Source organism: Mesoplodon mirus (genome assembly GCF_964341445.2).
Source record: "Mesoplodon mirus genome assembly, chromosome: 4".
Taxonomy (NCBI): domain Eukaryota; kingdom Metazoa; phylum Chordata; class Mammalia; order Artiodactyla; family Ziphiidae; genus Mesoplodon; species Mesoplodon mirus.
In genome coordinates, this window is record NC_138979.1 from 18,100,020 (window position 1) to 18,116,765 (window position 16,746).

Sequence of the window (16,746 nt, forward strand, 5' to 3'; positions counted from 1 at the left end):
AAAAGATGTTTATATTCTAACCTCAATTTAGAACTGCCTAATGCTCTCTTCCTATTGGAATTAGGCAGAAGGAGAATTATGGAGAAATTAAAAAACAGAAGGTAACAAAATCCCCAGTTTTTCACCTACTCCACCCTCAGAGATAACTATTTCAGTCGGTCCCTTAAACCCTTTCCAATGTATGTAATTGTTTGCACTAAAATTAGACCATATTTTGAATGCTGTTTTAATCTGATTTTTTAACAAATTTATATTAGATTCACACATTTGTCTGCGCTTCTGTTCCAAATATCCAACTGCCTGACACCTCCAAGGCACCCCAACTGACTAAAATCAGGACTAAATCCTGATCTCCCCCGTGGGTCCCAAGTCACCCCCACCAGCACGCACTCCCCGCCTTGGGGAATAACCTCACCGTCACATTTACCTATTAAGCCACCTCAGATCTACCTACTCCCCACCTCTCCACCTTCTCCTTCATATCCGTCTCCCACCTCCCCCAAAACCCACACGCTGGCCCCCCTGGGTCCACTCTGCCTCCTGCCCATTCATTTCTGACACACTCAGCTGGGGATATTTCTCACATGTAAATCTGATCACCTAATGTAATGTAAATCATTCTCACCTGGCTTTCCTTCAGATTCCAGCTGGGTCGCATTTTTTTTTAAGGCAAGTCTTGCTTCACCCTGAGCTTTGGCACATCTTTCACAGGACCGTTCCTTTTCCTCAGAATCATTATCTATCAGAAATTCTGACTCTCACAATAGATCATAAGCCCCAGTAGAGCAGGAAACATGGCTACTTCCGTTCAACAATGTATCACAGCACTAAGCACAATGCCTGGCACACAATAGGTGCTCAGCAAACAGGTTACGTTAATTAAAAATACTGAAAGAAAAAAAAAAGACTAAAAGTCTTTTCTTTCAAAGAAAATTATTATATGTGCTATCTTTTAAATTATTATTATTATTTGGGCACCCTGGTTTGAAAAAATTCTCTACCTAACCTTTATCCAGCAAGGGGAGGGGCACTCAGCTTTGGTTCAACATTGCAGCTTTGATTTGTCTATTCCATAAATGCCTCTGTGCTAGCTTTCACCGACATGTAGAAATTGCTGCTTGCCCACAATCCTAATACAGTTTAAAAGTTTCTTTTTCTCCACATTCTTCTACGTGAGGACACTGGCCAGACTGTCCCCTAGAGAATCCTGGCTCCTTTCCAACAAGCAGCAATCAACAGTCTCCACAACAACCCTTCACGGTGCCTGGACCCCACTCTAAACACACAAACTCTTCAAAGAATTTATATTGCTATCCCATCCAACCCTTCGTACAAAAAGCAAGACACCGATAGTGGAAGATTATTTCCCAAGGTCATCCCCAAAACAGATCACACATGACATCATTCTAGGTCAAAACAAAATGACATCCCAGTGTGACAGAGGAAATGCCTGATGCCACATCTTAAATCACCTTCAGCACCAAAGACATAAAAGAGAAGACAATGGCGTGAGTGAGAAAAAGACACTCTTCTTGCTGATCCCCACCCCCGCCAAAAGCACACACACCCCCACTCTAAGTACTGGTCACTTCCCCCTGAAACCTGTTTCCACCCAAGGTCAGTGCGAGGTGCCAGACTGGAGGGAGAAGTGAGTGAATGCCCAGGATTTTTACTCTGTCGTCTATGTACTAAGTTTACTGTAGTTCACAGAGGGAATGACGGGAGGGAAAGAGAACTGAGAGAGGCTCACCGATAGTAAATTATAAATAATGAAGAGCAAACCAGGAAGAAATTCAGACAGAACGCAGCGCAGCACTCAGGAAGGCTCGCATTACGGCTGTTGTAAACGGTGCCGGGGATGGCGTGAAATCCGCTTCGGCTTTTCACAATTTGGCGGAATGTCAAGGAGAAGACTGAGAATCAGATCCTAAGAGTAAACAGAGCAGCATGACAACCCTGCCTGGAAGCAGCAATGTCCAGAAGGGACGAACAAACAGGGCACGTCTTCATGCCCGAAGTAGACCTAGGATATTCCAGAAAATCAAACCTACTCCAAGAACACAAGACGACCCACACTCACACCATTTTGAATACATTTGGGTAAACCCTGGAATTGGAATCGTATAGGCACTAAATGAAAAATTCCTCAGTGCTGTGCGTTGAACTCTAATAACTAAAGGATAATGAGCAAAATTACAGCTAAATAGATACTTCAGTTTTCTTCCGTGATCCTTTGAATTACTGCCTCTTAATCCTCATTTCCCTGTATTAAAAAACAGTTTTTCAGAATTTTACAAATTCAGTGACCAGGTATAAAATCTGTATCTCTGAGAGAGTTTTCCCCATTACAGAGACTGAGAGGAAGGCAGGGCCACTGAAGCCTTGTTTTCACAGTTTGTGAGCAGAAATAGCACCCTGGGGTGGGGTGGGGAATAAAGTTCAGGTGCCCAGAGGAGTGTCCTAAAACAGGACGTGTTTTTAAAGAGGAATTTTATTGTTTAGGAGAATGTTTTTCTAACCTAAAAGCAAAATAGGTGTCAAGATCCTTAGCTAGAGAAACTGCCAAGAAAAGTTGAAAACACTCCAGGGTGATTAAATCAGGATCAAATTTCAGAACCATGGAAAAGAGCCATACAACTCACTACACACAATCCCTCACTTTGAATAATGCATCCAACAACACCGGTGAATCTGGGTGCTGGGATTCTGATTAATTATATTTTCACAGTTATAACTTAAAATGGGTCCTTTAAGATGCTCCTTCAAAAATTTAAATTAATTATACACATACACATATTTAAATATTTCTGAACAAATAAAACAATGATTTAAAAACTATTTTAGTCAGCAGTACCTTGTACTCTCTACCATTTTTCTATTTGAAACCTGAATTTAATCTACATGATGTAAAATCGTCTGAAAACTTATTTTACTTACTAATATTTAAAACCTTTTTCTCAGGTTAAAAGATTTTTTGAACCTACATAGGATATATAATAAAAGATTCCAGAAAATGTAGATTTATCATCAAATTCACATAAGAATATAAGATCTAAAACACGGTTTGTTTATCCTATGATTTCAATATGCAGCTGTTTTAGATTACACAGTTTCCTTTATCTTTGGTTTTTATGTGCGATCTAATGGTTGTGCTGAAAGAAGAGTGCATTATTTTCAGTTGCTGAGTAACAAATTGCCCCCAAATTTAAACAAGAACATCAAACCCCTTAACCTGGTTGATCTTTATAGATCCAACAGCCGTACAGTCCACGTTATTTTCAAGTACACATGAAATGCCCACCAAAAAGGCCATCAAATAAGTCCCAATATGGTTTTACAGTTCTTTTTAAAATCCTATGGCTGAACATCTACATCTCAATACTCTACCTACTCAAAATGTGAACTGTGTTTGGAGTGTGAACGCTGATGGGGGTGCAGGGAGGAGCGTTACTTGTGCTCCATGAACCTGCCCAGCGCTATACCATGTGGGCTGAAGAATAAAGTAGGATGGCACCAACTTGGGGGAAAACTACATCTGTGTTCAATCAGAAAGGAAACAGGTTTCATTATCTTGTAATAACGTGTAATGGAAAAGAATCTGAAAAAGAATATATGTATACGTATATAACTGAATCACTTTGCTGTACACCTGAGTCTAACATACATTGTAAATCAACTACACTTCAATTGAAAGAAAGAGAGGGAGGGAGGGAGGGAGGGAGGAAGGAAGGAAGGAAGGAAGGAAACAGGTGGAGAAACAGGAATGCTCACCACTGCTGCTGGGTGCAAAAGACACACCCAGGACCACTCAGCTTCCTCCACAGAAATCCAAGAGTCCAAAACAGGACGAATGAAAGAGCACATAAATCCCTAAAAGAAAACAGTGTGAGGCTATGTCGGCATAGCTATGGTTAATGGATGTGGAAATGTATTTATAATCAACTCCAAAAAAGCAGGCTACTACTCAATCCTTTTTATTTAAGAGGAAAAAAGTGTGTGTCTGTCTCTGAAGGAAAAAAGCGTCAGGATGCAAAGCCCACTCAAATAGCGGCAGTAATGAGCTTTAAGCAGCAAGGGGGTCATGAGTAACTATTTCCTTCTTTGTATGTTTCTTTTTCCTCATAAGAAGCTGTATTATTTTATAGAAGAAAAACAACCAAAAAAAGAAAAAGGAAAGAAAGAGGAAGGGAGAAGAGAAAATATTAAAAGATCAATACAACACATTAGCTCATCTCTTTCCAGCATTATGGCTGGGAAAGGGCAACCTGTTTAAATTCTTCATAAATTTCTGTAGTTTAAGCTCTGGAGCTGAGCTGCACAATAAGATGACTATAATTTAAGTCTCTAGAGGATGCTCTTCATGTGGACTGCAGGAAAAGGATTTGAGAGCCACCCTATTCCTGGCTCACAGAAGAGCCTGACAAGGAGAACTGACCCCAGGAGAAAGCAGCAAACCACAGAGACAGGCAGGAAAGTTCTGCATTTTTGACACCACGTGCTCCCAGCCCACGGTAGCTGCAGGGAACAAACCCCACTACGGCAGGGGCTAGTGAATCAAGCATCCATGACGTTACACAACACCTGGTATCCTGGAATTTTTCATTTTCCTTAAGATTTCAAGAAAACACATAAGACATCGGCCGGTTCTGAGCCAGGCACTATGCTGTCAGGAACGCAGGCGTGAATAAGCACAGCAGCCGCACTCGCCCAGCCCACAGCTCCGGAGGCAAGGGGCCAGCGGTTGGAGAGCTCCCGGGAGGAAGAGGAGTGGGCACTGGGCGATTTACCTTCCTCGACCCCATGCAGTCACCTCGCTGTGCAGCCCGCCCTGAGCTATCACAGGCTGCGACGAACAGGTGAGGATGTGGCCGCCAGCCCTCCCAGCATCTCCCAGCAGGTCAAATACGAGGGGGTGTGGCCACAGCCTGCTCAAGTTGGATGCAAGCAATGAAGAATCCGCTGACTCCTGTGCCGGAGCCCAACATCCCACCACAGATTCCTAACACGTTCCGAGTCACTCCTCTGCCTCATTCCCTCAAGGAGGACAGACAGGAGGGTGGATACAGGCCAGTGATGCCTCCATCACAGCCAACAGCGAAGATGCCGTTGCAGCGTGACAGCACTCGGAGAGGAGGCACGGAGGAAAGGGCGGCTTCCTGAAAGCCAAGCCCAGCGGGAGGATGCTGGGATGCAGCCGGGCCATGCCAGCTGCTGGGATGGGCCGCCACTGGGATCAGAACAGAGACCTTGTATGTCGCACATGGAAACAGTGAGCATAATGACAGGCCTGAGTTGTCAGGAAAGATGTTACATTTGGTTAAAATGAGGGGGGGATGGCATGGAAATCTCTTAAAGATATTTCCATTTAAAACGCTGCAATTTTAAAAGTTCAAAACCTAGTATTATGTCCCAGATATCAAGAAAATCATTATGCCCTGGGGAGATTCATGATACTTATTATAAAACAAACATACCAGTATGAGTGGCCCAAATGTCCTTTAAAACACATGTGTCTGAAACAGGAAGGAAAGTGCTCCCCCCACCCATGCCCTCCCCCACCCCGCCTTCACAAAATGCACTCAGAGCCGCTTTCCTGACTTGAACTCACTCTGTCTTTATCATCCGCCACATCACAGAGGATGTCGTCGAGATCGAGAATTCCTCCATCTCCATGTTCCAGTCGATGCACTTGTATCCAGTAGTTTGGATCCTGTATGAAAGAACAGACAGCAAGTTAGCATCACCAAAAGGGAACACAACAATTTACACGGGGATAACCTCCTGCCATGAAAAGGAATCGACCTCATCAAGAATATCCCAACTGACTGAAAATTCAAGTGGCTCCCTAACTTTGGTTGAGTCAATTTTCTTTTTTTTATGATGGAGTCACTCCTGCATGCACATCCCTTTGACTCAGACGCCAATACACTATTGTGATAAGAACTGCAGAAACGAGCAAAACTCACTGCACACAAAATATTAATTCCTCTGAACTATGCTGGGTTTCCCATGGTCCAATATGAAATACTTATTAATCCTCCCAATCCAATCTACTGAGATATTCTAATAAGCAAGCAACGTATACTGTGTGTCTGAAAAACTCATGTCACAGCTTATCTGAAGAAAAGGAGGTTGCCTGCCTCGGTGGCTCAAAGTAACCCCTACAAACAGGTCTAAATATACTGACACAGAAGAATGTTAAGACCACAAGTGAACAAAGCAAGCTCAGAACAGCATGTGTGCTTGAGTCTATTTCTGTAAAGACAAAGTTACATACACTTGTATGTGTGCATACAGCAATGTCTCCAAAGATGCACACCAAAATTTGCAATGTTTATCCCTGGGGGTGGGACTGGGGGAGAAGGAAGAAAAAAGACTTCATTTTAAGTGTTACACACTTCTACCTGGAGTGTGTGTGTGTGTTTGCATGTTCATGCATGCACGCACACACATATATACACACACATACATATACACACAATGTAACATAAAATCAAGCTCTAAAATTATGTGAAGAGAGAACATAGTTGTTCTTAAACTTCTATAATCATTCTCTTGTGTACTTAAATGAAAATATACTAAACTATACCTTTTGCCGTTAGCTACTAAATCATCCACAGCACAGAATTACTAATAAAAAGTTCAATTCAAGGTAACACTCCATTTTCCCAGCCTAACCAGTGATGTTTGGTACATTTTTTCTTAAAGGAAAGTCTGAGATGGAGGAGACACAAGATTAATGAGAGTTAAAATACAGATTCTGGACCCTACTCAGATCTACTGACTATGACCTTCCAAGGGTGGGGTCAGGCAATCCATACCCTTGAAGCCCTCCAAGGGCATCTTTAAGAGAGCCATGGCTAAGAATCACAAAAAATGGAACACATAAAAATGCAGAATTGTCAATCCCTGTCATTTCTAACCAGCACAGAAGGCAGTCCAGACCCTAATTCTCAAAGTTATTAAACATTATCGTAAAAACTACTATGCCAATAACCCAGAGTCCCTCTGTACCCTTATCTATCTAGATTTCTTTAATAGATTCAGTGCTGAAATCAACTGTTCATCCAGAGCACAGAGAGTAAGCTTGTAGAAGACACACACACCACACACACACACGCACGCACACCACACACCATGCACACACACACACGCACACCACACACACCACGCACACGCACACCACACACACCACACACACGTACACACACCACACACCACACACACACACCACACATACACACCACACACCACACACACACCACACACACACACCACACACCACACACACACCACACACACACACCACACACCACACACACACCACACACACACACCCTTGGCATCCCCTTCACTCACTGGTCCTTACTCTGCATAATTCCCTGGTTACAATGTCATCCAGAGAGTTCTTAAGAAACCCGCTGCTGTGAGTCCAGCCAGGCTCCAGAATTTGTCATTTCTAGAATTGTTGAGCTGTTGAAGAACAAAGTCCTGAAACAAGCTATACTCCTAACTCTTCTTTACCAAATGGTACTAACTCTCCAAGAGAAATGGGGAAGAATGAATAACCTGGGGGCGAATAAAGAGAAAGTCATCATCCCCAGCCACTTACCACTGATCCATCCTGCCCTCCGCTTCCCCCAAGCAAGCTGCAGGATGACCTAATCAACCTAAATATCAGCTTTCACTTCTGAAACAACGTTATGCACACAGAAGCAGGCTGACCTCTGAAATGTAGCTTATAAAACACATTCTTACAGCCTCTCAGTCCTCCTCACTCTTTCCACATGAGATCACAACCTGCTGCCTTCCCATAGCACTTGGAGCTACTCCTCTGAAATAAATTCCCTCCTAAAGATTTCCCAGCCTCTTAAATTGGTACCTGAAAACCTGCTACGGTCCAGCCTCTCTCCCACCACTTCCCCTCTCACAGCCCACACTGCGCCCTGTATAACTGCACCCCTCCTCACATGCCCAGTGCCTGGGGACCCACCTTACCCCCCAGGCTGACCATTCCCATCCATCAAGACTCCTCAGCCATCCTCCTCTCCAAGAGCTTCTCCTGACTGGAACACCCCAAGAAAGGTTAGAGCTCTATCTCCAACCTCACTGTTAATGTCTCGAAAAACCATAATGGTATGATGCAAACTAATATATAGAGGATGGATAAACAACAAGGTCCAACTGTACAGCACAGGGAACCGTATTCAATATCCTATGATAAACCGTAATTGAAAAGAATATTTTTTTAAAAAAAGAATGTAGGGCTTCCCTGCTGGCGCAGTGGTTGAGAAGTCCGCCTGCCGATGCAGCGGACACGGGTTCGTGCCCCGGTCTGGGAAGATCCCACATGCTGTGGAGCGGCTGGGGCCGTGAGCCATGGCCGCTGAGCCTGCGTGTCCGGAGCCTGTGCTCCGCAATGGGAGAGGCCACAACAGTGAGAGGCCCGCGTACCACAAAAAAAAAAAAAAAAAAAAGAATGTATATATATGTGTGTGTGTGTGTGTATATATATATATATATATATATATATATATATATATATGTAACTGAATCACTTTGCTGTACAGCAAAAATTAACAAAACACAACTATACTTCAATAAAAATGTTTAAAAGCCATTGAGCCTTTAAAAGCTGTTAATACTGTATTTTTCCAAATGCTAAAATAATAGTACAAAATCTTCTGTTGACCATACTTTGCCCTCGAGCTACCACACCCCGACCCTCTTGACAGCAAAATTTTTTAAAGATCTGTCGTCTCAGATTCTTCTCCCATAACCCTGTTCCAATCAGGCTTCCTCCACACCATGGTTCCAAAACTGTCCGTCAAGGTCACCAACAGCCTCCATGTTGCTGAAGGAGTTCTCCAGACCCACCTTCCTTGGTCTATCAGCAGAATGCGAGGCCGCTGGTCACTCCCTCCTCCTTGAAACACTCTGCAAACCTGGCTTATCACCCTTCAACCATCTGATCAAGGCTTGTCTAATTCTGAGATTCAGTTGATGACTTCTGCCTCCAGAGAGGTTCTAATTCAACAGCCAGGTATGCCAAGTAGCCCTGACAACACCATATCAAGGCATTCATCAGGCTGGTGCTTATTAAATGTCACTCCACACCATGTGCTGAATGGAAACAACCATTTGGAGAGAAGGCACCAAGAGGGAGTCATCAGGAATCTCAAGAGAGCACAGCACACTAAAAAGTCAGATCTGAGCAGCGCACGTGAACATGACCTCCTCCCACAAGCGTGTGAAAACCAGGAAGGAGGCTTTTTGCCACTGAGAAATACAACTCCTTGGAAGAGTAGTCTCTCAGCAGATTTTAACTGACAGCCTCATGCACACAATTCTCTCTCGATACCCAGAGCACTCGCTGTGCTTTCAAGGAACAGTCAAGTACCCGTGAGGGAAATCTTGTCTAAAAAATTTAGATCATATTCGTTGACTCCACTTTGTGTCAGTCTACACTAAGTTTGAAATAATAACAGAAATCACTGCTGTCCCGGCTGTAAAACTTAGAAATGTACCTGAATAGAAAGCTGTGATAAGCCACTTTTTAAAATACCAAAAACAGGGCTTCCCTGGTGGCGCAGTGGTTGGGAGTCCGCCTGCCGATGCAGGGGACGTGGGTTCGTGCCCCTGTCCGGGAGGATCCCACGTGCCGCGGGGCGGCTGGGCCCGTGAGCCATGGCCACTGGGCCTGCGCGTCCGGAGCCTGTGCTCCGCAACGGGAGAGGCCACAACAGTGAGAGGCCCGCGTAATGCAAAAAAAAAAAAAAAAAAAAAAAAATACCAAAAACATTAATTCTACAATCTGTAGACCTGTCAGTGGGTTAAAAAACAAACATGACACAACACTCGATTTTTTTAAAAAAAGTTTCACTTACGGTATGTACATATAAAATAACCAAAGATTTAAACACTAATAATAAGATTACAGTATGATGAACAAAAATCCATCACACATGAGCAAGAAATGAGAGACAAGGTTTGTCCAACAAGTGGCTGGAGAGAGGGCTACCAAGAAGCAAATGTCCCCTCCAGACAAGGCTCCCCCCAGGATGGATCCAAGCCCAGAGAAGAAATTGGGAGGCAAAACCACACAGAGAATCACTGCTTCTCCCCCAAGATGACTGGGAAAAAAGATGGAGGGAACATTTCTATGACCAGCTAGAATGAAAGCACAGAGATATGATAAGATGCAAGCTGCAAAGAATGCTGATACCCACCCTATCCCAGGACACAGGAAGAGAATACAGTGCAGGAAAAGTCCTAATGAAAGACTGACTGCTATCCAAATTTCAAGAAATCTCTCACACTCCATAAAGAGCACTGTCACACTGTACAACAAGATACTGAGCTTTTGCGCGTGGTGACCTGGGTAACACACAAGCACTGCATATTTTATGCCCATGCAAGTTTCAAAAAAACATCTACAAATAGAAACAGTACCCTACTCTTGCATTAACCATGGCATACAGCAATGGTCTATATCCTGTCAAATCTTCAAATGAGAATATACTTGTAAACGTAAGACTAGGAACTTCATGTTGATCCAAAAGAATTGAGTATTTCCTATGTGTGAAGCACTGACAATCATTACCTACTGTGAGAAATTAAAATTTATCAGATATAACAAAGAGTTAAAAAGAGACAGACCATGAGTCATAAGAAAACTAAACATAAAAATGCTTTGTGAGTTCAGAAGAGGAAAAGATTACGTTCACTGAAAAGATTTGGGGAAGGTTTGTGGTGAGGTTTTAGCAGAATCAGATGCCAGAAGAGGGAGGGTGGGAAGGAGGGAGGGAGGGAGGGAGGAAGGGAGGAAGGAACTTCCAAAAAGTAAAATACAAGTCACCACCTCAAAGGGAAAAGGAATCAGAAATCAGAACGGGTTGGACCCTCTCAAGAGCAACACCAAAATCTAGATGATAATAGAATACTGACTTCAAAGTTCCTAAGAGAAATGGTCTACAACATGGAATTCTAGACTTCAGCCAACAGCTACCAGAAAAGGTAGAAAAGGACATTTCTAGAAATGCAGTGTCTCTAAACAATTACCCTCTCTGTACCCTCCTCAAGTGAACACTAGAGGATGTGCACCAACAAAACCCAAGACATAACCGTGAGTGAGGAAGGCGTGGCACGTGAAGCAGGGGGCAGACACAGGAGAGAACTGCCAGGGGGCGGTCCAGCCAGGAGCCATCCCCAAGACTAGGCCCAGAAAGGACCCGACGCAACTAAACACACCCAAATGCTACTTAACAGCTGGCAGAGCTGGGATGGAATTAGCTGCAAATTCACAGAAGACCAACCAAATGGAAAAAAAAAAAGTTGTTCATTTCAGGGAAAACACAAAACTTGTGAAGGAAAGAAAGAGTAATCAAGCTATCTTTCATACATGGTTCAGCTATGAGAAGCTTTTAATATGGAAAGTAGTGTGAACGTCAAGTATTTAATCAAAATTATAACTACTTTGGGGGGAAAGAGGTCTAAAAAGTGTGCCTGTGTGCGTGAGAGAGAGAGAGAGAGAGAGAGAGAGAGAGAGAGAGAGAGAGAGAGGCAAAGCATGCCTGGGGCAGTGAAACAGGGTTAAATCTTCCACATTGAGTCAAAAGACAGACGACCCCCCCCCCCACTCCCAGCCCTGCAAAAAAAAGAAGAACCGACATAAGCACTCACACAGAAATATGGAGGAGAATATGGAAAGGAGCAGGTACAAGAGTTGGAAACGGCAACCTCTGTAGGAGGTGCTGCTCTTTTTCATGAGAATCCTGGTAGAACTATCTCACTCTGCACATCTATAATGTTCAGAAGCAAAAAGACGAGAAACCGTTTGAAAAATTCCTTAAAATAATGTGCATGGCACATGGCTTCAAGGTTAACAACCGTCCATCCCATGAGCCGAGGATAACTGTGTCTCGGGACAAATGAAGTCATTGGTAATGACATCACAATTACTGACAGAAAGCACTTCCTCGTTCAAGTTAATAAAAGAGCACAATCCAGAGGACTGATGCCTCATGCTAGATACTCTTGGTTAAGTATCTCTCCAATCTACTTAAACCAAAAACAAGACATTTAAAATACGTTCCAAAGTTTTTTGGGTTTTTTTTAAATGAATCATTGGTATTTCAAGACAGACGTGGTAGAGTCCTCCCACAGTATCTGTAGGGGGGTTGGTTCCAGGACACCAAAATCCACAGGCGGTCAAGTCCCTTGTACAAAATGGTGTAGTATTTGCATATAACCTACCACATCCCCCTGTCTACTTTAAATCATCTCTAGATGATTTATAATACTGAATACAATGTAAGTGCTATGTAAATAGCTGCCTGTGCAAGTGGTAAATTCAAGTTTTGCTTTAGGAACTTTCTGGAATTTTAAAAAATAGTTTCAGTTGAAATCTGTAGATAAGATTGAATCTGAGGGCTTCCCTGGTGGCGCAGTGGTTGAGAGTTCACCTGCCGATGCAGGGAACACAGGTTTGTGCCCCGGTCCGGGAAGATCCCACATGCCACGGAGCGGCTGGGCCCGTGAGCCATGGCCGCTGAGCCTGCGTGTCCAGAGCCTGTGCTCCGCAGCGGGAGAGGCCACAACAGTGAGAGGCCCGCGTACCGCAAAAAAAAAAAAAAAAAAAAAGAAGAAGAAAAGATTGAATCTGAGACGCAGAACCCACATATAACGGATACAGAGGGCCGACTATACGTGTGATTTTGACCTTAGCTACTGTAATCATTTCCACTTCAAAAATGCCTATCATGTATAAATTCAAACCACAGGACCCATTTTCAATTTTGTTGCAGTAACATTACACAGATTTTTTGTTGCCTTCTCAATAAAGGCAGAAAACATAGCTGCTGTTCAACAGCAGATCACCATTAAATACCAGCCAGTGCCTCGTGGTCAGTGCACTCCGCTGCCCCCCACTTTTGCACCCCAAACCACACCCAACACCCATGCCACCACCTCATCAGCACAACACAACAGAGCAAACCACAAACCTTCTGCCTCCCTTGAAGAGTGGATGGCTTCATTTAATATGTCAATCAAAAAAGAAAAAGGCAGCCTGAAACCAAAGGTGAATTCCAACTTCAAGGAAATAACATTCTGGCATTTTGCTTTATTAGAACCAGCACATAATCTCTCATAGGGTCGCATATTAGCCCAGTAATATGGGAAAGCTGCCCATTATTGACCTCTCTACCTGTGACATCACTTTCAGAACAACATAGAGATCGCTTGAGCTATGGATGCTCCCCGATTCCGGCCCCACTCCACAGAAATCATGTACAAGAGATCACAGAGCTGGCTCGGGACGGAGCCAAGGCAAGAACGAGAATGCAGTAACCACCGGTTATATTTGCGTTGCATTCATGTGCATTATCTAATGTGATGGGAGGGTTTATAATCCCTATTTTCAGATGAAAAAACTGAGACTCAGAGCGTGTAAGTTGCTGACAAGAAGTCACAACTAATAAACGCTGTCAGCCGGGACTCGGCCCTACGTCTGCGGACTCATTCCCAGCACTTTCTCAGACCCACACGGATGGTTTGCAACGACATTACCACAGGCGCTTGTCTTCCTACAGCCCTTCCTCCCAATCTCTTCCCAACAGCACCATTTTTAAAATATTTTGCATAATGGGGAGGTCCATAAAATATTTATTTTAATAAAAAAGTTTTGCCTGTTTAAAAAATCAAGTCTGAAAAACCACTCACCTAAGTATTATACTACAGTTCTAATCTCATCCATGATTTGAAGCAGTAGTTCTCTAAGCGGGATTCCATCCCAGATCAGCATCACCTGAAAACTAATCAGAAGTTCCAAATCTCAGGCTCTACCCTGGTCCGACGGAATCGACATTTCTCAAGGCTGAAATGCTTTGTGCTTCTTCTATGTATCATTATGTATTATGTTTTAGCTCATAAATACATGGGTTAACGCTTATCACAAACACTTTTTTTTTTTTTTTTTGCCGCTCCGCGCAGCATGCGGGATCTTAGTTCCCCGACCAGGGATGGAACCTGTGCACCCTGCAATGGAAGCACAGAGTCTTAACCACTGGACCGCCAGGGAAGTCCCATGAACTCTTCTTAAATCAAACAGATGCTTGTTACTTCATCTTAAAAACCGTCACCATGAATACATACACATATGTTTGATGTTCCTGTGATGACCATACAGGTGGTTATACATATATTCACAGTGTCAGATACAAATTTCGCAGTCAGTATCAGATATAAATTCTTTCTCAGAGCTGTTTCACCTCTAAGCTCTTTGCAGAGAATTGCAAAATCCATATCTCTAGACCAGAGCCCTCCAGACACACCAGCCTCAGACATCGACCTCTCTCACTGTATGTGACTTTGGGAGCTGTCTGAATTTCCCAGGGAGCTTGTTTTGATTGCTTGCCAGGAAATTTTAATGCCATGAATAAAAGCATGTCTGTCTGGGAACAACTAATAACTGAACAATATTTTTATCAAGTCCTATTTTAATTCTAATTTATGAAGCTTATATTCCTTATCTTCCCTGTAAAAGCAACTTATTACCTTCATTTCTACTGGCAGCAACATCCTCCTCGGACTTAATCTAATCAAGCCATAAACCTAGCCTCTCTACAGGAAATACAGGGGATAGAGAATCAAGTCAAATGACACCACAAGGAAACAACCAGACAAGTCCAGAATATGAGACCTTTAATAACACAACTGCATTGATTTCTTTAAAAAAAAAATCCACGTTGTCTAATATCTGGATGCAATATATGATCCTAGAATGGATCCTGCATCTGGAGAGAAAATTTATTTTTAAAAACAAAACAAAACAAAACAGTGCTGGGACAATTGAAGAATCTGTCATATCATGTGACAGAATTGATAACTGGAAAATTTCCTGGATGTGAGTGGTATAGAGTAATTATATAAAGGAATATTCTTGTTTTTAGGGGATATGTGAGGTAGTTAGGGGTGAGTTGCAGGGAGGGAGAATTTGGTGCTATGCATCAATACGCTTAAAATTGAACATACCCATTAACCCAGGAATTTAAAATGTCTGTCTACATGGTCAGGATGTATATACAAAATCAGATGTTTTAAGAAACAGTAATACAGAATAGGAAACCAGCCACATACCCAACAATTAGAAATTGGCTGAGTACATCCAATCAATGAAACACTATACAGCAATGTAAATGCTGTGCACAGAATATCATGGAAGGTATCATCTCATCTTTAGTCTGAAGACAGTGCAACCTGCAGACACAGACGAAAGGTACCAACGGCTACACAGTTGGCAGCCCTTGTCTGTACCTTCTGGTTTTCCACAGCAAACATATATGTGCAATCTTATCTTATAACTGTATCACCTTAAATAACGAGTGAACACATCCCTTCCTTTCCCCTTCCTTCTTCTCCTGTTCTCAATAATGGCATCACCTGCTAACCCATCTCACTGCTTCCAGGCTGCTCCCTTCCCAATCCTGTCCACATCCTGCAACCACCTCCATCTTCACAAAACACCTGTTTCATCGTGTCCCTGACCCGTGATGAGTCACTTCCAGTGACTCACTACATCCTAAACGTTAAGACCCAACGTCCTTGGCCAAGCACTCAGTGCTCTCTCCAGGCCTGCTTTCCGGGCTCTCCGTGGATCCCATCCCCAGCGCTCGGAGCAGCGCCCGAGAGAGCAGGTGCTCAGTAAACGCTAGTTCCTTCCACTCCGCACATCTGCAGGCTTTCACACCCATGGCTCCAGCGGCCCAGGCTGTCTGTGCCTCTCCTGATGGAGAACACAAGCACCTCCTGTGTGAAATGTGCTCCAACCCCAAGGTGTTCATCTAGACCACAAATCTGTCACTTAACAGCCTATCTCCTTGTACACGAGTGGTGTTTTGTTATCTCTAGATAAGTTCCCGAAAGGCAGGGAGCATCTTCTGCTCTCTTTAGCGTAGAACAATGAACAAAACACCATACTGTTGTATAAATAATGTGTAAAATATATATGAATAAAGTAATAACCCTATTGGGCAAAGAAAAAAATTTCAACAAGACTTTCTCAGAGACTATAATCAACAAATGCAGGCTTGTGCTCCCCTAACTGCCAAGAGAAACCCCGTGGACATAGGTGCCTTGTCATGATCAACACCCCCTTCACCCTGTATCCTCAGACCCCAGAGCTCACTCAAGAACCGCAGTGTGACTATCCCGGCTGACATTCCAGACGACGTGAGCTATGGGGAAAGAAACCTTCCAGATACTCTACCCTTCCAGTGTAAAGGAACCCAATTTCCAGCAGAAACACCTTCATGCTCACCCACAGAGCTGCATCCCGAGCACCACCGCAGGTCTGGAAGGCCAGGAAAAAGTGAGTTTACGCCTGGATAAACCTGCCTACAACCCATGAAAGGGTGGGCCAGAAAGCAGCTCACATGGATCAGCCAAGTTCTTCCTGCTCTTCCTGCTCATGTCCTGTCCCAAGGCAGGGTGTGGGCAGTACTGTCACCTGATGGGCCAGAGACACCGGAGAAGGGGTGTGAGGTAGCATATGAGCCTGAGTCCCTAGAAACAATGTAGATCTACAGGATTCTGCACCCAAACTCCAAGCCTCTCTCCTTCCAGGCGTGGTGACCACCGGAGCTCTGAAGGTAGGTGCCTGCTCTGGGCCTCCCCTGGACCTCCCCATCCCTGCCCTGACTCCACAAAGGGCCAGCGGTGGGGCCACTCATGCACAGTGACTGTTTT

General features: G+C 43.7%; 1 protein-coding gene across 18 annotated transcripts in view; it reads right to left on the reverse strand.

Moving 5' to 3' along the window:
• PARD3 (par-3 family cell polarity regulator) overlaps positions 1–16,746 on the reverse strand; it is a 629,984-nt gene that overhangs the window by 515,375 nt on the left and 97,863 nt on the right. For all 18 annotated transcript variants that reach the window (XM_082620041.1, XM_082620034.1, XM_082620050.1 and 15 more), the window contains exon 2: positions 5,609–5,710. In XM_082620041.1, the coding sequence (XP_082476167.1) occupies positions 5,609–5,710 (102 nt within the window). The remainder of the gene's footprint in view (positions 1–5,608; positions 5,711–16,746) is intronic.